At 41.1% G+C, this 20,381-nt stretch overlaps 1 protein-coding gene across 2 annotated transcripts in view; it reads left to right on the plus strand.

Moving 5' to 3' along the window:
* The window catches only part of plekhh2 (pleckstrin homology domain containing, family H (with MyTH4 domain) member 2), a 32,698-nt gene extending 14,274 nt beyond the window's left edge, over nucleotides 1-18,424 (plus strand). For both annotated transcript variants that reach the window (XM_015008422.2, XM_088013163.1), the window contains 23 exons: nucleotides 439-1,199; nucleotides 2,065-2,140; nucleotides 2,221-2,315; nucleotides 2,387-2,546; nucleotides 4,258-4,394; nucleotides 4,511-4,624; nucleotides 6,040-6,126; nucleotides 6,209-6,367; nucleotides 6,876-6,956; nucleotides 7,222-7,401; nucleotides 7,520-7,628; nucleotides 8,430-8,542; nucleotides 9,061-9,240; nucleotides 10,000-10,097; nucleotides 12,257-12,434; nucleotides 13,419-13,574; nucleotides 13,974-14,071; nucleotides 14,170-14,311; nucleotides 15,296-15,429; nucleotides 15,521-15,650; nucleotides 16,240-16,326; nucleotides 16,484-16,621; nucleotides 17,740-18,424. In XM_015008422.2, the coding sequence (XP_014863908.2) occupies nucleotides 439-1,199; nucleotides 2,065-2,140; nucleotides 2,221-2,315; nucleotides 2,387-2,546; nucleotides 4,258-4,394; nucleotides 4,511-4,624; nucleotides 6,040-6,126; nucleotides 6,209-6,367; nucleotides 6,876-6,956; nucleotides 7,222-7,401; nucleotides 7,520-7,628; nucleotides 8,430-8,542; nucleotides 9,061-9,240; nucleotides 10,000-10,097; nucleotides 12,257-12,434; nucleotides 13,419-13,574; nucleotides 13,974-14,071; nucleotides 14,170-14,311; nucleotides 15,296-15,429; nucleotides 15,521-15,650; nucleotides 16,240-16,326; nucleotides 16,484-16,621; nucleotides 17,740-17,925 (3,599 nt within the window). In that variant the 3' untranslated portion in view covers nucleotides 17,926-18,424. The remainder of the gene's footprint in view (nucleotides 1-438; nucleotides 1,200-2,064; nucleotides 2,141-2,220; nucleotides 2,316-2,386; nucleotides 2,547-4,257; nucleotides 4,395-4,510; nucleotides 4,625-6,039; nucleotides 6,127-6,208; nucleotides 6,368-6,875; nucleotides 6,957-7,221; nucleotides 7,402-7,519; nucleotides 7,629-8,429; nucleotides 8,543-9,060; nucleotides 9,241-9,999; nucleotides 10,098-12,256; nucleotides 12,435-13,418; nucleotides 13,575-13,973; nucleotides 14,072-14,169; nucleotides 14,312-15,295; nucleotides 15,430-15,520; nucleotides 15,651-16,239; nucleotides 16,327-16,483; nucleotides 16,622-17,739) is intronic.
* The last annotated feature ends 1,957 nt before the right edge of the window (nucleotides 18,425-20,381 follow it).

Here is a 20,381-nt window from a genome sequence, read left to right on the forward strand (position 1 = left end):
TTTCCTTGCTTACTATCTTCTTAGCAAACTAAATATGTAGCTAGCTAATATTCAGTTTGCTAACTTAAAATGTAGCTTTCTAGTTAAATATGTAGGCAGCAAGCTAATTAAAAGTAAACTGGTGACTGTCTGCTGGACAATTGTTATGTCTTCTCAATGTTTACGTAAGTCGTAGCATTTCTGTATTTAAAATTGATTTTATTGGTGAAATATAGACATTTTTTAAAGATTATCAGACATGAAACGTAGCATTTGTCTGTAATTTATCTATAAAATGTATGAGTTTAATTGTTTAACTGAACTATGAAGATAATGAGATGCACCAGTCCAGAGTTGTGCCACGGGGACCCTTACAGCACTAAGACTGTTTTGTCAGGAAAATTTTATTTCTCGAGTGTTTTTTTGCTTTTCAGTGAAAGTTTCTGTCTGTTTTGGCAGAGACAGGCAGAGACGTCCACGAACAGAACCAAAGTGGGCTTGGGATTTCTCCGCAGGAGGACAGCAGCGCACCAAGGAAAAGTCCTGAAAATGCTTCAGAGGGGGAGGAAGTGTGTGAGGGCAAAGGTCATGTCTCCGGGTTCGGCCGGCCCTGCAGCGAGAACTACCTGACGGCTTCGGACGACAGCAGCTCTCTGTTTGACGATGACATGCAGCGCGCCGAGCGACCCGTTTTCGGCCTGGTCCAGCTGTCAGACGCGGCGCCGGCAGACGGTTTGAGCGGGGCGGAGGCTAAGCTGGAGGACTGCGCCTCCGAGGAGCTCAACCAGCGATTTCAGTCTCAGAGACTCGACTCCTCCTCGTCTTCCAGCGAGCCGACCACGCCCAGCCCCATCCTCACGCCGGCCCTTACGCCGAAGCGACCCAACGCCCCTCGGGACCCAACAGACAACCCGGCTTCCCCCAAACAGCCGCGTCTGAGGACGCCCGCGCCTCTGGTGAAGAAACACCTGAGCCAGCCGCCCGTCGGCAGCGAGGCGGCACACGGACAAACACGCAACGCGCTCAGCATGCTCCGCCCCCTCCGGCCGCAGGAAACGGACCTGGACCTGGAGGACAGCATGGAGACGGGAAGGGAGACGCCTCCGAGCTCACCGACATCCAACCAAACGTCATCCGAGTCCGGTTCTGAGAGGCCGGATTGTGACGCCTCAGGGCCGTGCAAACCCCCGACTCCTCCACTGCACAGACTCCCGTCCTGGGTACGGCTGCAAAACAACAACATCTTACCCAGTATTTTTGGTCCAGTTTCTAGAGAAAATTTTAGCACACTTGAAACGAGGCTAAACTAGATTACTGGTAACTTTTCAGCAAGATTTAGGAGCTTGTTTAAGTCAAGAATTTCTTAAAGTTGACCGATTATGCTTCATTGAACTGGTTAGGGAATTGTTAATATCTGTGAAAACACATATAGTTTAGTTCAAACACCAAATATGTCTTAAAGGTGACCTATTAGGTTTCCTGGAGCAGGTTAATACAAAACATGTTCATTATATTTTATGCACAAAATAATTGTTAGGTGGTGAGATTTTAGTCTGCTCAGCTATGGGCGGTTTTAGGGCATCTTGTCACTTTAAATCCAAATCAGTTACTTTTTATTGTAATGTTTTCTGGAACTAAGTAAACAGAAATAATTTTGGTAACTGGCTAAATACAGTTACTTTGTGTAATTTCAGTCACATTTACAAACACCATAAAGAAAGTGGTGTTTTAAAGAAGTTACCTAAAAAAGAAGTAACAAATGGTTTTATCATCATGTTTATTGTTATCACAGTAGTACCTCAAAATATCGCAATTAAATTCAAAGTATACACCACCCAGCACTACATGTTATAAATGAAGTAATCTGCCAGTGGAACCAGTATGTTTTAAAGTACGGAGGAATTACTGACCTAAAACCAGCTCCTATATCTTGCTGAAAAGTTTATTTCAAGTTCACTGAGGTATTTGTACTAGAAACTAGATAAAGAATACTTTTTTGTACTTTCCAGTGCTGTAAAAATCTAAACGTTGATAAAGCTTTGTGGCGTTTTATGCTGTAAACGTTGCTCCTCATGTCCCTGACAGGAGAGTCGTATCTATGCTGTTGCTAAGTCGGGGATCAGACTGTCTGACATGTCGTGTCCGGGTCATCCCAGCAGAGGTAGGAACCTTTGAGAGAAACTTTTTGTTTCTCTGTTGTTCTAATGAAAACGTTGACAGACTGAGGTGTCATCCCTTCAGATCCCTCTCTGCAGGCGTCCTACCCCGCCTTCGTGATGTACACGTCGCTCGTCTATAAAAACATGACGGCTCCAGTCTACACCACGCTGAAGGGGGTGAGTGCAGCCGGCTGTGTGCTGATGGGCAGCGCAGCAGAGCGGACTCTAATTGGTCGGTTCGTCCGCAGAAAGCCACCCTGCTGAGCAGCAGCCCGTTCTCCGACGACTCGTCCAGCTCAGACGATTCCTCCAGTTCAGGAGAGGAGGACGGATCCGTCTGCAGCTCCCACAATTCCTCTGGGTCTCGGAAGGACGGCAGCCCAGGAAGCCCACGCTGCCTCAAGAGAGGTACAGGGGGGCGGAGGGGTCAGAGGTCAAAGCTGCTGCCTGAAAGGAGCACCCATCCATCTGTTGGTCCATCAATCCATCCATCCATCCATCCATCCATCCATCCATCCATCCATCCATCCATCCATCCATCCATCCATCCATCTGTTGGTTCATCCATCCATCCATCCATCCATCCATCCATCCATCTGTTGGTCCATCAATCCATCCATCCATCCATCCATCCATCCATCCATCCATCCATCCATCCATCCATCTGTTGGTCCATCCATCCATCCATCCATCCATCCATCCATCCATCCATCCATCCATCCATCCATCCATCCATCCATCTGTTGGTTCATCCATCCATCCATCCATCCATCCATCCATCCATCCATCCATCCATCCATCCATCCATCCATCCATCTGTTGGTTCATCCATCCATCCATCCATCCATCCATCCATCCATCCATCCATCCATCCATCCATCTGTTGGTCCGTCCGTCCGTCCGTCCGTCCATCCATCCATCCATCCATCCATTGGTCCATCAATCCATCCATCCATCCATCCATCCATCCATCCATCCATCCATCCATCCATCCATCCATCCATCCATCCATCCATCTGTTGGTTCATCCATCCATCCATCCATCCATCCATCCATCCATCTGTTGGTCCATCAATCCATCCATCCATCCATCCATCCATCCATCCATCCATCCATCCATCCATCCATCCATCCATCCATCTGTTGGTCCATCCATCCATCCATCCATCCATCCATCCATCCATCCATCCATCCATCCATCCATCCATCTGTTGGTTCATCCATCCATCCATCCATCCATCCATCCATCCATCCATCCATCCATCCATCCATCCATCCATCCATCTGTTGGTTCATCCATCCATCCATCCATCCATCCATCCATCCATCCATCCATCCATCCATCCATCCATCCATCCATCTGTTGGTCCGTCCGTCCGTCCGTCCGTCCGTCCATCCATCCATCCATCCATCCATTGGTCCATCCATCCATCCATCCATTGGTCCATCCATCCATCCATCCATCCATCCATCCATCCATCCATCCATCCATCCATCCATCCATCCATCCATCCATCTGTTGGTCCATCCATCCATCCATCCATCCATCCATCCATCCATCCATCCATCCATCCATCCATCCATCCATCCATCTGTTGGTTCATCCATCCATCCATCCATCCATCCATCCATCCATCCATCCATCCATCCATCCATCCATCCATCCATCTGTTGGTTCATCCATCCATCCATCCATCCATCCATCCATCCATCCATCCATCCATCCATCTGTTGGTCCGTCCGTCCGTCCGTCCGTCCGTCCATCCATCCATCCATCCATCCATTGGTCCATCCATCCATCCATCCATTGGTCCATCCATCCATCCATCCATCCATCCATCCATCCATCCATCCATCCATCCATCCATCCATCCATCCATCCATCCATCCATCCATCCATCCGTCCGTCCGTCTGTAGTTTTATCAATTCATTCTTGGTTTTTGCAGAATCCATATTTAAAGTTTTGACCACTAATCTATTACCTGTGAGGTATTTGCATTCAAAGACTCAGAACTTGCTCCAGTTTAAAACATGATCTAAAACATTAAAAATGAAATTCTTTGTATTTTCCGTTTGTTTGTCGTTCCCTCGCTTGTAATTCTTCTGAATGTGCTGCAGCCGTGTCCGTGGCGTCTATGACGTCAGAGAGTGACTATGCCATCCCTCCCGATGCCTATTCCACCGACACGGAGTTCTCCGAACCCGAACAGAAACTCCCCAAGACCTGCAGCTCAGCCAGCAACAACGGCAAGAGTGTGAGCCGCACTTTTCAGCACATAGCCTTAAACTTTACTCAGTGGAGGAAATATTTACTGCACAATCTAACTCTGAATTTGAGATGTATTTTTGTTAAAACTGTCATGTGTTTCAGGAGCCAATGGAGAAGTCAGGCTATCTGCTGAAAATGGTTAAAACGTGGAAGAAAACCTGGAAGAGACGCTGGTTCGTCCTCAAAGATGGAGAGCTGCTCTACTATAAGTCACCAGTATGTTGGAAGATACATTGAAACATATCTTCCTTTGCTAGATGTTTATGGACCAGCTAGTTTAACTAAGAAATTCCCTTTAGTTTCTTTATTTTCTAGTCGAGATGAGAAAAACAAGAGAGCATGCTCACAGGATGAACACCAAACAAAAATAACTGAAACAGAAATGTTTAAAAGCAGCAAAACGTTCCCTTGTTTGAATGCCTATTAGGCATTTATAATCACTTTAAAGGGGTCTCAAGTATTTTGACTAGTTTGCTGTACATCAACTTCGATCTTCTAAGCCCATTTGGAAGCGTGTAATTGTGTAATAATTGTGGTTAGGACAGGGTTAAACTTGTATTTATTTATTTTGAAGCAGACCTATGAGCTTTATTTTGAAAGTCTAAGGTAAATCCAGTTTTATATAAATTTTTTTTGGAGTCTTTCGGTGAATTTGCTCTCTTTTGTGTTCTGTAAGGTTATGGTTGAAAGCCAACTTGAGTTTTAGCAGCAGAGACCTAGAAAGACTTTGTCACTGGTTGCTATGGTGATTCCTGCTTTTGGCGGGAAAGCTGGAAGTTCATCAGACAGTCAACGTGTGACAACTATAAGTAATAGTGGAAAAAATCTTGAATCTTAAGAGGCACAGTCTTCTGCGTGGCAGAAGGAGACATTTTTATGTGTCTACATTGTTTTATTTAGCAGATGTGACGAGTTAAAGAGACCACTCACTTCCAGTTTTGAGTGGATGTTTCAGAGGAGAATTATAATGGGAAGGTTGGTGTGAACTCTGAACTCTGAGGTCACGTGATCGAAACCCTTAAGCCTTCATATCAGTGTGAAACATACTGGCTGAAAGGCAACAAAAATCTCCACATTCTGCTGTATAAAGTGTAGATGAGATGAAAAGTGTTGGGATGAAAGGAGTTTAAACTAAAGAGGTTTGGAGTATTTTGATGTTATTACCCAAAGCTGAACAGTCTGTGGTTAAAATGTAGAAATATTCTGAAATTTAAACTCTGATTGTGTAAAAACCATAAAAGGCATCAACATGTAAATTCATTCAGTTAAACTTTGACTAGTGTTTCTACTGTAATATATGACTGACATGGAGGTTCAAAGAAAACTGACTTTGACTTATTTTGGCAAAATCCCATTGGAGATGGTTTTTTTTTTTTCCTTTCATGATTTTTATAAAATAAATATAACGTATCCTTTCTAGAAATCAAACTTAAATAAACTCTGGCTTGATCCTTTTAAACTGCTTCTCATCAGAAAATGTTTTGTGTGACTTTTATTTAACCTATTGTGTCGTATTAAACCATCCATCTATAATCTAGTTAGGAAAACGTAACCCAGGAATTCAGTTTCAAAAACGTCTTATTGTTGTTATAATGATCTTAAATGTCTAAAGTTGACTCTTTCTCCAACAGAGCGACGTGATCAGGAAGCCTCAGGGCCAGATCGAAGTGAACGCGAGCAGCAGCATCACCCGTGGAGACGGCAAGCAAGTCCTTCAGGTATTTGAGTTTAAGTAAAAGGCTTTAACTTCAGTGCTCCACCAACCGGTGTGTTAATGGTTCTATGTGTTTTGTACTGTAGATTATGACGGGGAAGCATGTGTATTATCTGAAAGCGGACTCTCCTAACTTGCTGGAGGAGTGGCTGCGTGTCCTGCAGAGCGTCCTGAGGCTGAAAGCTGCCAGTCCTCTGTTCACTCAGCCAGACATCCGTCCCATCATGAAGGGACTTCTCATCAAGGTCTGCAGCTATTTACTCACGTACTCCAACACTCTGCATGGAACGAACAAACGGAGGATAAGATTTTATAGCCCTTTTGACTTTTTATGTTATCAAATTACATCATCCTACAACTGCTTCCTGTCCTCTTCTTTGTTGTTTCTGACAGTAGTAACATCCGGTTATTGATCATGTGACTCATGTGATGCGATAAAAGTGTTTCCATTCCAGTTTTGCAAAAATAAACCAATTCTGATACGGCCAATTAAATTGACATGTTTCTATTAAAGCCAAAATCTTAAATTGATGACCTACAATTAATGAGGACCCAACTGGAAGTACAAAAGCATGGAGAAAGTTAATTTTGCATAATGGGCCCGCTTTAAAGTTTGTGTCGGTAATGTAACAAAGTGTCAATAAGTTCATGGGATATTAATGCTAATTTGCAGACAAGCTTGTGCATTTACCAAATTATTTGTTTTTATGTTAGATTTTAACGTAGGTCTTTAACGTAACTTTTCTATTCCAGGTAAAGCACGGCTACTCAAAGCGGGTCTGGTGCGCTCTGATCGGCAAGACGTTGTACTACTTCCGCAGCCAAGAGGACAAGGTTTGTTTCTCCATCACTCCAGACCAGTGGCGTACAAAGACATTTTGGGGGCCAGGGACTCAAATGGAAAAAGGGCACCTTGTGGAGAACAGGTGCCCTTAGTTTCAAGTGAACTAGGATATTTGTGCTAGAAATTAGACCAAAAATACTTGGTAACATTTTGTGTTTTTGCAGTGTAACTGTGTACGTATCTACACAAGACATAAAAACGTGGAAATGTATGTTTGTTGTCTGATTGTCTAACCCAAACTGCGCCTGCTTCCAGTTCCCTCTGGGTCAGATTAAGTTGTGGGAGGCCCGGGTCGAGGAGTTGGACGGGTCAAAGGAGTCAGATGATGAGCTGAAAGCGTGTGGGCGGAGCTTAGAGGCGGCTCCCTTTACCATCGCTGTCCACCCTCAGGAGCAGAGCCCAACATACTTGCTAATCGAGTCCCGCCATGAAAAGGTCAGCGTCTGAAACTCCTCAAAATTTAAATAGTTTGGAATAATATGTGAATAATATATTCTTATGAAAAATAATATATTCTTATGAAGTCAATATGTGTATTTTTTTTTTTTTTTAGGATTCATGGCTGTACCATCTGTCTGTGGCAGCAGGTACCACTGTGGGAAAAGTCGGCACCGAGTTCGAACAGCTGGTGGGAAAACTCTTCCAACTGGACGGAGACGCAAGTGAGCAACTTTTATGAAATGGATTTCAAGTCCAAACGCAACAGTCTCAATGTCCACTCATTATGGGCCTGGATGTTGTTTAAATTATGGACTTTATTGAATCTTAAAGGGGACCCGATTGCATAGTTTTATACTTCCATGCAGGTCTCTACTGCTTCTGGAAACAGTCCAACCACTTAATAAAACCACCCAGCCGTCTTTGGTCTATAAGTTAATGTTTTTTGGTGTCTGGAAAATGAACGGTTTCAAAAACCTTCCAGCAGTTGAGTCACACTGCTCTGTTACCTAGCAACCCCAGCTGAGTTCCAGCACATTTGGTCAACTGGTTTTACCGCTGTATGCGCTGTACAATGGCTGCTGGAAAAGACAAGTGTTTTGTTGTTGACTTACTATCCAGAAACCACTTGCTGCAAACATGCTGGATGTGAAGGAGACTCTACTTATGCTTTTCAAAATGTTCAAACAGATGTCTCTTTGCAGCTATTTTCACATGCTAGTGTACATGTGACAAAAGACCAAAAGCAGGAACAACCAAAACATACACTATTATCTTGCGCTAGTGGGAGAAATGATTGGTGATCTTTGGTCAGACATTTTGTGAAGGAGCAAGTTACATTCAGTGTCTTCTTCAGATGCATTTATGTCATTTCCTTCTGTAGTTCTTGGTGCAGTGCCACCGTAGGTGAGGAAGGGAACAGGTTTTTTAATAGCTTTTGTTCATTTCACACAGTGCAATGTGAAAACAAACCCCACCAACTGAAAATGTAACAAATGTTCCAATTTTCTCTGCTGGCTCCTCAGATTCTCAGATCTGGAGAAATCCCACACTGTGTTTCAGGAAGGAGGCTCTCTCTTCTCCTCTCACCACTCTGCCATCACAAGCCCTGCAGACAGAAGCCGTCAAACTCTTCAAGGTACGCCGCACGCTGCAAAAACACAAAGTCCTGCTGAGTAATTTTTGTCTCGTTTGTAGTGCAAATGTCTTAAAATACTTGAACGAAGACAAAGCTTTCAAGTAACTTATCAACATAATATATGAGAGCTTGTTTTAAGTCAATTATTTCTTGATATTGATGAAAGTTTCACTGGCTTATTATTTCACTTATAACAAGACATTTTCCCCATGTCATAAGTGAAATATTCTGCCAATGAAACCAACACTTTTTCATCAATATTAAGAAATTATTGACTTAAAATAAGCTCCTATATCTGTCTGAAAAGTTACTTGTAATTTAGTTTTGTCTTGATTCAAGTGTACTAAGATATTTGCAGAAACTAGACCAAAAATAGTTGCTTAGATTTTGTGTTTTTGTAGTGAAAAAAAGAAAAGTAATTGTTGTGCACAAAAACTTGGAAGTTAATGATTTACGCAGTTCTGTTCAAACTCCGCCACCATAAAAACTTTGTTTTCCAACACGCCTTTTGCTCCCAGACCTGTCAGCTTTTCATCAACGTCGCCATCGACGCTCCGGCCATCGACTACCACGTGTCTCTGGCTCAGAGCGCTCTGCAGGTCTGCCTGGCCCATCCGGAGCTTCAGAACGAGTTCTTCTGCCAGCTCATGAAGCAGACCCGCATGAAGCAGCCGCAAAGCCACCCAGGACCTCTGCAGGTTGGAGCTTTCACCACAAGATGGCGCCAGTTGCGCACTAAATCTGGCACAGGGAAATAAAGGAAGCAAATTAAAGCTTTTCAGTTTTTGTCTGTCTGACTAAGAGTTTAACTTTTTCACTGAAAATTCTTAATTTTGTTGTTTTCGTACCACTAGAGGGCTGCACAGTGGTGCAGTTGGTAGAGCTGTTGCCTTGCAGCAAGAAGGTTCTTGGTTTGATTCCCAGCCCATGGAGTTTGCATGTTCTCCCTGTGCATGGTGGGTTTTCTCCGGGTTCTCCGGCTTCCTCCCACAGTCCAAAATCATGACTGTCAGGTTAATTGGTCTCTCTAAATTCTCCCTAGGAGTGAGTGTGTGTGCATGGTTGTTTGTCCTGCGAAACACTGGGGACCTGTCCAGGGTGACCCCGCCTCTCACATGGAACGTTAGCTGGAGAGGCACCTGCACCTCTCGACCCCACTAAGGGACAAGGGTGTTAGAAAATGGCTGGATGTACCACTAGAATCTCTTCAGCAGGTGGCAGAAGTTGTTGAAACCTGTTGTGTGTTTCAGATTAGATTCCAAACTATGATAGCGTCTCCCAGCCGAACAATAAAAACTCACAGGCAGGATGAATCATCTCCCTTGTGCCCATAAAGAACCGGTTAGGTCGCACCTACAGTCAGAGTTTTGTTTTCATTTCACTAACAAATCCTACGACTCGACCATGTGACCCTGCTGATTGTGTAAGGCCTCTGTGTTTGTTTTTTCGCTCTGCAGGGTTGGCAGTTTCTGGCTCTCTGTGTCGGACTGTTTCTGCCGCGGCATCCTTTCCTCTGGCTGCTCCAGGTTCACCTGAAGAGACACGGAGACTCCAGGTGGGAGAACAGCCCAGGCTGACAGGGAGGCGTGAAAAACCTCAAACGGAAGACAAAACATTCCAACATGATTGTTTGCAGGTCCAAACGTGAAGTTTACAGGTGCAAACTCCAAAGCACAAAAACGCAAATACAAGAGAAAAACGCCTCAAACAAAAATGGTGCAAAAACAGAAAGAAGAAGCGCAGAATCAATTAACGATAAATTAAGATTAGCTCAATAATTTCCTTTCTGATCATAATTAGTTTTTTTCCATGGTTTTAGTTGTGTTTTATTTTTATTTTTTGATTGTCATGTTTTATTTTGGATTCTTAAAATCTCTTCCAGTTCCAGTTTGGAGCCTCTTCCCACGAAAAGTCAATTTATTTCAGGAACTTTATCACTAAATCCCTTGCATAGATTTATTGCACACAGATTGATGTTTCAAAGTATTTATTTCTGTTAATTATGATGAATCTCCATGAAAATATGACATTTAAAATTAGAATATTTCATCAGATCAATTTTTTTTAAAATGTGGGTTTATTTAATACCTGCTTGAAGGTTTTTATTTTCAAAAGATCCTTTTTAATCTGACAAATGAGATTCATCTGGACATATTTTCTACTTTATTTTATGACTGTAATAATTGCGCCCTGGGACAGATCCATTTTGAATGTTCACCTATAGCATAACAATGTTGAGGAAGTTACGTATTGATGCAAAGTTCCTCATGAAGTCAAACATTATAAGTTCTGCTCCCGTCAGCTGTGCTTGGCTTCCCTTTCTTGCACTTCCTTTTAATGGTTAACTGGCAGAGCAAAACAATGATTCGGTTTTAAATGGTTCCCTTCTCATTCTTCAGTTTATTCACTCAGATGTCAAACGTTTTGGACTCCTTTTTCCATTCAAAATGTAAATATTGGGGGAATAAATGGAGCGATCCAAAATGTGAATGTCAGAACTCTCTAAAGGTGTAATGTTAGGTTTTCATTATTTAAACTTCTTCTATCAAACTAGTTTAGTTTTCCATCAACTACGGTTGGTACGATTGCTGTACCAACCGTCTAGACCCCTCAGATCTTCTGGTTCTGGTTCTGCTCTGCATCCCCAGAACCAGAACCAAACGAGGAGAAGCAGCATTCAGTTTCTATGCACCACAAATTTGGAACAAACTTCCAGAAAACTGTAAAACAGCTGAAACACCGGGTGCCTTTAAATCTCAACTTAAAACCCACCTGTTTACAGTAGCTTATGGCTAAATTAGGGTTAGAGTCCCTTGAGTAAAACGTGGGTTAGAGTCCCAGTTAAACGACGTTTAACTAAAGTCCTAGAGGTTGGAGTCCTTGTAAAACGGCGTTTTTGACAGAAGTCCCAGAGGGTTAGAGTCCCAGATAAGGACAGGGGTGTGGGTGTCGTCCCCCCTGGTTGAAAAGGGGGTGCGGGTTTTAATGTTTTTATCTTTTTTAATCTTTTTTTTCAAAATCTCTTTCTTTCTTAGTGTTTATTCAATGTCACATGCTGTTTTTTTATAATGTAAAGCACTTTGAAATGCCTTGTTGCTGAAATGTGCTATACAAATAAAATTTGATTGATTGATCAACTAAGTTTGACACACAGCAAGCAAAAAAGCCCCAGATTATAGAATAGAATAGAAATATTCTTCTATCGTCCCTGAGTGGGAAATTCAGCTGTAAATTAACAGGCTGAAGCACGTAGAGTTACATAAATGTAAAAATTAAAACAAAAATAAGGTTGAGTCTGTACAGAAAGGTCAAATTTACAACATAAACAATAATACTGCACAGTTATTAAAAATAACAGTCATATTTAAAGAAATGTGCAACTGGCTCGAACCGAAAAATTTAAAAAAATTTACAAAATGTGTGAATGATGCTAAGATAATAAAGACAATAAAATTGAGAATAAACCCATACAGGTATGAAGTTGAGATAATCTGACGTTAAAGTCATAATATCATGAGAATAATGTCAATAATAACTTTATTATTTTACTCTCATATTATGATTTCTCAAAATATTATGATTTAATCTCGTTATTAGAACTGTATTCTTGTATTCTTATGACTATCTTATATCATTTTATGGCTTTTTCTTGTAATATTATGACTTCTTAAAAAAGAGGGTCAGAGTTTTAAGAAGCATTTCTCTCCCTGCCAGGACGGAGGTGGGAAAGTATGCCATCTACTGCCAGCGCTCTCTGGAGCGGACCCAGCAGAAGGGCGAGCGGCAGGCCCGGCCGTCCCGAATGGAGATCCTGTCCATCCTGCTGAGGAATCCGTATCACCACTCTCTGCCTTTCAGCGTCCCCGTCCACTTCCTCAACAACACCTACCAGGTAGGAGCACCAGAGTGCTGGTTCACTTTCTGGGCTCAAAGACTCGGCTAGCAACAACTGGAGCAAAGCCAGGTTTCACTTGGATGTGTTTATATCACTAGATCTGAACCAGCTTGTTGTTTATCCCACTTTACGCTCCATCGACCTTATATTTCTAGTATGTTTCATAATGACGGCTGAAGTGAAACTTAAGCATAATTTATAGTATGTAAAGGTAATTTTATAGCACATTTTCCGCAACAAGGCAATACAAAGCGCTTTGCAGAAACTAAAAGGAAATACAAACAAAATAACAAACCAAAGGAAACAGCAAAAGAAGAAAAAGCTAATAATGTTGGTCCAAATATCCAGGGTTGGTAGATAAGTATAAGTAAATATCATCTGGTCTAATTCATTTTCTGGGTTGGAAGAATAGGAGTCTAAAAAGTAGCTGCTAAGGTCGTTTTTCTGGGTTCCCAGTTCTAATCCCGGTTCTGGGTCGGTAGATAAATGTAAGTAAGTATCCTCTGGACTTTCTAAGTGTGCTCTAAATGTGTAAAAGTAATGAGCAAGTACTCCACAATTTCTAAGTAATAATAAACACTAAATGTTCCTGTTCTGGAAGATTTTTTTCTGGATTCTAAATTCGTTCTAATTCCTTTTCTGGGTTGCAATAATAGGAGTTTCTCTGCATAATAACCTAAAAATTAATCTAATATTGGTCTAAATGGTGAGTTATCTAAAGATTGGCTAATCTAATTCCTGGGTTAAAAGTGAGAACACAGTTTCTAAAAACAGAAAAAGAGGAAAGGACATATTAGGGCAAATGGCAACATTCAGACAAAGCAAAGGGCAAAACAGACATGTGTGAAGGCGGTGACGTCATAAGTTCCTTTCTGGGACGGGAACTGTTCCCAAAGTTAAGGAACCAGCGTCTCTCTACATTTCCCAAACCTCTTTTTCATCATCTGTCTTGTCCATCTTTCTTCTGCTCCGTCTGTTTAGGTGGTGAGCTTCGATGCGTCAACAACTGTGGACGAGTTCCAGAGTCGCCTCAACCAGGACACGGGGATGAGGAAGACCGGACTTTCCGGCTTCAGCCTGTACACAGACGATCCCACCGGACGAGAACTGGAGCACTGCCTGTCAGGAGGCATCAAGGTGCGTCTTTCAATCGCAGGACGAGTCTGGCTTCCTGCGGCTTTGCACCACAATACATTAAAGATCTGCTGTTGTTGTTTCAAACTTCCAGAAAACTGCAAAACAGCGGAAACGCTGAGATCCTTTACATCAAAAGTAAAAAAGCAGCTGCTTAGAGATGCTTTGGAACCAAAATAAATGAAACACTGACCAACATTTTTTATGTGTAATTTTAACGATGGCATTCATCAAAATGTAATGTTTGTTACTGTTTTTCTTAATTGTGATGCTTTTTCTGACTTTGTATTTTTATGAAGTAAAGCACCTTGAGCTGCCTTGCTGCTGAAAATGCTATTAAAATAAATTAGATTGACTGATTTAGCATGCTAACACTGGGCTGGATGGGATTTTTGTTGGCAGATTTGTGATATTCTCTCCAAATGGGAGCAGGCGTCTAAAGAGCAGCACTCTGGGAAGTCTGAAAACACCAGAACCGTCCGCCTTACCTACAAGAACCGGTGCTTTCTTTTATTCCTCAGTCCTTCTTTGCTGTGATGTGAAAAATGAAGAATAATTATTAGTAATTTTGTGATCTTTCTGCATTGTCCGTCGCCAGGCTGTACTTCTGTCACCAGATGAGAGGCGAGTCGGAGAGAGAGCGGCTGCTGCTGGCTTACCAGACTAATGAAGCCATCGTCGCCGGACACTTTCCCGTCAACAAGGAACTGGCTCTGGAAATGGCAGCGCTGCTCGCCCAGGTCCGGTAAAAAGCTCTCTCTCTCGTCGGTTTTAAACTCAGAACTCCAGCATATCTCATGAAGCATCACTGTACCAAAAAAACATATTTCCTATGCAGGGGTGTCCAAAGTTTTTACCAAATGGGCCAAAATCACTGAGTCAAAAGGACTCTATAGCCAAATTTTTTTATTTTTTTATCAACTCAGCAATAAACTAAACATGCAATACTTCAATTAAACAGAAATGTATTTAGATACGTTGCTGAAAAAGGATGAATAAATTATTCTAGATCCAAAACTTAAAATTGGGTTCTGCAATTAAAAATAATTTTACTAATTTTCTAGGTATCAGACAGAAAAAATAGGACATAATTTAATCAATTTTGAGTAATTAAATCAGTATTTAGGTCAGTCTTACTTTGAAAATTCTTGCTGCATTTTGTCAAATCTATTAAATTAATTATATTTGAGTACAGCAACATTTCTTTTGAATAAAAGTCACTGGTACTTTTAAGAGAATCAAAAAGCAAATCCTTTGTATAGTGAGTGCTGCTTTGTATTATTTCATGAAATAATTATTTTTTTATTGTGAAAAGGAATTAAATTGTTTATTTACATATTTTAAAGTATTTCTAATATGGTATAAAATAAGTTTAAATGGTAAAATGAATTTTTTTTTCCCAGTTTTATCCGATTAACTGTCAGAATAATTGATAGAATAATAAAATGATCATTAGCTGCAGCAGGTTGTGACTTTCTACAAGTTTTTAACCTAAAGTCCAAAAAAATAAAATTTGTAATTTATGCTAAAATTTTACAAAAATGTTTGTTAAAGACAAATATTTCTTTTTTTTTTTTTTTCAAATAAGCGTAGTTAAATAAAAAGTTTAAATTGTCCGATATTCTGCTCACGCAGTAAAACATTTAAGACTTTTAACTCTTTATCTGGGAGGCCAATGCGAGTTTGAAAGTGTAAAAACCTGCTGTGTTTGATCTCGTTTTCAGGTGGAGTTTGGAGATTTTGAACGGTCCTTGTTTGCCGGATCGGCTCAAAATAAATCCAATCAGACTTTAAAACAAGTGTTGGACCGATTCTACCCTAAACATTACCGCAGAACCTCATCTGAGGAGCAGCAGAGGTAAAAACACAAAAACAGTTTGCTTTTCGTCCTTGTATATGCTCTCAGGTCTGATTTTAAGGCCTCATGATGACATTTGTGCCGTTTTCAGACAACTGATGCAGCGTCTGTCTGCCCGCTGGGCCTCCCTCAAGGGGCGGGGTTCATCCGAGTGTGTCCGGATCTACCTGACTGTCGCCAGGAAATGGCCGTTTTTTGGTGCTAAGCTGTTCCAGGCAGAGGTGAGGGAAGCTGCATGAGACAAATGCAGCTTTGTCAAGTTTGGGCCAATACTGAGCTTCACATTTGGATCTAGAATGGAAGCCAATCCAGATCCAGAACCTGAAAAACGAGCCCGCATCATCACCCCTCCTCTACTGTGGTTGACAGTTGGTATGAGGTGTTTGTGCTGACATGCCATGGTTGGTTTGACTCCAAACAGGGTGCTGTGCATTATAGGTCTGAAACGATTAATCAACTTAATTGTGATTAATCAGATCAATTACGATTAATCAATTATTGAAATAATCGTCAACTAATTTATCAATCGATTAATCATTAACTGGAGTATACAGACTAAAAATGGCCGTTTGCTGAAAGAACAACATATTCAGAGCAGTAATTAAGCCAAAACTGTACAAAAAATAAATAAATTTCGCATTTAAGATGAAAAACTTTCACTGTCTGTAAATATGTTCAACCCTAAACTCTTCAAGTGGCATTTTTAGATTCACCAGGTTCAAATTCTGTAAAAAAAAAAAAAAAAAACTTTTGCTATCAAATTATTAATCAGTTAATCATAAAGACATTTGTAAATATTTCCATTTTCAGACTACCACTCCCTCCCCAGAGTCGGGCCAAAGTGTTTGGCTGGCGGTGCATGAAGACGGGATCAGCGTTCTGGAGCACAACTCGATCGTAAGCTGCCCTTCTGGAACAGACATGCAGTCATAAACACTTTGCTTTACGGCCTGTTCTTTGCCTCCATTGTCCTGTCATTAAAAACATAAAACCTTTATGTGCTCTGAAGTCCGATCAGAGACCGGTGTCGGTAACAGTTTAACCTGTGTGTCAGAAACTGCTGGTGACCCATCCCTACAAGAACCTGATGACGTTTGGAGGCTGCAAGGAGGACTTCATGCTGGTGGTGGGACAAAACATTGGCAAGGACAAACCTACTGAGAAGCATCTGTTTGCAATGGACGCCTCCAAAGTGAGCAATAATTTATTGGAATGATTTTACCACATGAGAATTTGCCTATCACCTGATTTTTCTCTAAAATATTTGAAAGAAAATGGAGCTTGTAAAGCTGAAATACCTTGGCACAATGCTATTTGGCATTAGCAAAGCAGCCAGTCCCGGAGTGCTAGTCATTTTCCTTGGTGCTGATTGGCTGTAATCTCCAAGAGTGGACATGAAGAAGACTGTAGAAGACGGTTTCCACCGAGGGTATTAATGCATATTACGAAAAAATTCACATTTTGCACGTTTTTTTACTTTCCTTTGGGTCTTAACTGCTTATAAAAACAACTTAAGTACTTAAAAAAACACCCAGACATATTTTGGTGTCTGGAAAATGAGCCATTTCTAAAACTTCCCAATGGTTGAGTCACATTCCAAGAGCACTGCATCGTTACCTAGCAACCCCAGCTGATCCCATACCCTCACCTAGCAACCACAGACCCGTTACCTAGCAACCCATGCAGATCTCCAGCACATTTGGATGGCTGGTTCTACCTCTGTAGGTTTTGTTGTTGACCTACTGTCCATAAACCACTTGCTGGATTCTTGTTGGTTGTGCAGGAGTCTCTATTTCTGCTTTTCAGTTTTGTGTAGTTATACAATGGTACTTTACCAAAGACTAAAGAGAAATTCTACAACCCGTAAAATCTGACACTACTCCATTTTTGTTTACAGTTTGTGAAGAAGGAAGTTGTATTCATGTCTTCTTCAAAGGTTTTTGTTTAATTTTCTTCAGTGGTTCTTGGTGCAGCGCCACCACAGGTGAGGAGGGGAACTGGTTTCTCAAAGAGTTCGTTTTTTTTCACAGTGCAATGTGAAAGTGAATCAGAGCAGCTGAAAATGTAATAAATGTTGCAACTTTGGTCCCCAACCGAACCGAGTTTAGCGGACCACGAGGTGTGAAAATGCACTTAAAGTCATGGCCATAGTGAATGCATGTAAAACATTTGGTTAGAAATGTCATCTTAAAAGTTCCATCTAAGTTAAGTGAAGCAAAAATGGCAGTCAGATAAAGTGAAATGTGTTAGACTTTAGCTAACAGCCCATTTACTCTGCTTTGTTTGTGTTTGTTTGGCTTCGTGGGACAGATCAGGGAAATCACCCTCCTCATCTCCAGCTACATCAACAGCGCTCATCAGCAGAAGGCCGCCGCCCACCACCTGTCCGCCCCGGCTCTGATGGTGGCCCAGCCCGTCAGCCTCAAGAGCAAAGAGCTGAGGAGCAAATCCCCGCCGGCGCTCGGACGCCCGAGCAAGGCCCCCACGCTGCTCTGACGCACGCCGAGCTTCAGCTAGAAAAACAAGCTCCGACTCTGTTCTTTCTGCAAACAGAATGTCTCTTCAGTTCATCCTGAAAAAGTGATCTGTTTGGTATATTTAGTATTAAAAAGTGGAAACCAGACCTCTCTTGGCCAGCAGAGGTTTTAGCATCTATTCTAAGTACACGTTTGCTTGTGATGAGGAAGGTAATGCTATTTATTATTAACATTGTTCCTAAACCGCTCATCAGTCTCTATGAGTTTGGTTTATTTCCTTCAGTAAAATTGTATTTAAAGTCTGTTTTGCTATTTTTATTATTATTATTATTATCATTATTATTATTATTATTATTATTATTATTATTATTATTATTATTATTATTATTATTATTATTATTATTATTATTATTTGTTTTGAGTCCAGGTAAAAAAAAGATGCAACAATTGCAGGTAGAGTTAAATCTAAGCATTAAAAAAACTCATCTGTCTACCAATCAATAAAGATTTTTATCATATTTTTTATCCAGAGAGCTGTTTTCACAAGCTTTACAGAAGGAAATATGAGAAAATATTTACATCAATACACCAACACTTTGCAAGAATTTAAAAAATCCCGGTGCTCATGACGGCAACTTTTGAGTATTACCGTTGCAAAAAGGTATTGTTTTTACAACCGAGAGCAGTTGATTAATGCTAATTAGAGTTGAAAATTAGGTTTTACGGATGCAGAGCTGGACCAAAGAGCAGAAGGAGGAAGTTCAAACCATCTCATCGGTCATAAGGATCTTATCCCCGACTCCAACATCTCTGCCCAGATTTCTTACCTAACCTGCCCACAGCATCAGCATCATCCACGACTCCTTGAAGATACATGGATGATGTGAGATTATGAGTTGGGATAAACAAAGTTTGTTTTTATCATTGAATTAAAGAACAGAAGTATTTTTTTACTCCAGGCTTCAAGAACAAAAGCAAAGTTCTTTCTGGGAAGGACATTTTATTCTTCCCAACAGCTCAACTTCAGAACCACAGAACCAGTTCTTAGTGCAGCATATTACTGTTAAAATCTTTCAAGTAATTGTATGTTTTTCATGTTTCCCTTCACCCACTTGAACTTGGCCAATTTTCAAAATGGCCACCATTTTTGAGCCTTATAAACCAATTATTGCCATAAAATGGTACCGATTTTCATTACTTGAATGAACTTTATGTCACATCATTTATTTTTGACAATGTGTGACAGAATTCCTTCATTTATTTAATTAAGTTGAAGGTTGTTCTGTTTTACCGTAGAAATTATTCATCGAGCTGTAAGCGTGGCAGTAGTCATGTAGTTGCAGCAGTTCGCCATCAGAGGGCGTATCGAACATTGAACGCTCCAACGGAAATTCAGCGCTCTAACGGCTGGTGATTAGCGGGGAGTTGCTCTAATATCTGTCTGCTAACAGGCACATATCAATTATTAATTCAATTATACTAATATACAAGTATTGTAGAAGTCCATATTAATGTAGGAAAAGTTGGCCATTTATCGCTGAGTGTGTAATGTTATTTGTTAGTTTCAGTAAGCTAGCTAGCAGTTTATGATTGAACAACGGCAACGTCCTCGTCGAAGAAGATAACGCCGTTGTTGAAGCTTGAGTGAAGCAGACCACTGTGCTGCCTTAACGCAGCACGGCATGCAGAAGTCACCCGTTCAACTCCACCATGTCCAACCAAGAGCCATCTCTCAAGACCCGGTCTGAGGCTTCCAACGTCTCCTCTACAGGCTCTGCAGCAGCCAAAGTCAAGAGCAAAGGCTGCCAAAGCCCGTCTTAGGTTTGCAGCTAAAGAAGTTAACTTAAAAGTAGAAAAGGAAAAAATAGAGGCATCTATTGAATTTGTACAAGAAAAGAATTTCGCTTCAGCCGTTGCTGAACCGTTGCATTAGAAGCAGCTATTGCCTCACAGATCGGTACCAACCCATGTTCATCTGTAAGAGCTGAACGTACTGAACAATATGTTATCAGTCAAGCTAAATTGATAAATGAGGAGGAAAATGCTGCTTTTCAGCCAGGACAAGTTGAAAGTGCACTTCAAAATATACCAGAGTTCAACAGTAATGAGTCGTTACACTTTAAAAAAGATGATGACCCACAGCAAACTCCAGTCTGTCCTCCCAGTTACTAGGTGAATATTAAGTAACCGCATAAAAATGCGGCTAAATAGCCGATGTTAATGTGATTATAATTTGACGGGTAAAAATAGAACATGACGATTTTTTTTCATCCTGTTGGTCAAAATGAAGTCTAGCGCGACCTCTGGTATAATTGTATATATATGAGGTGTGCCTCTAATATATATATATAATTGGTTCGAAAAGAAAGGCATCAAAAACATTGTATTCAGACTCAGTGCTCTCTTCCTTAGAGCTACTTTTGTCTTAATTGTTACCTGGAAATACTTTATGGCAAATCTTCTTCATCCCTGTGG

This window comes from Poecilia mexicana, unplaced genomic scaffold (genome assembly GCF_051168715.1).
Source record: "Poecilia mexicana isolate PSO_F unplaced genomic scaffold, ASM5116871v1 scaffold_15, whole genome shotgun sequence".
Taxonomy (NCBI): Eukaryota; Metazoa; Chordata; class Actinopteri; order Cyprinodontiformes; family Poeciliidae; genus Poecilia; species Poecilia mexicana.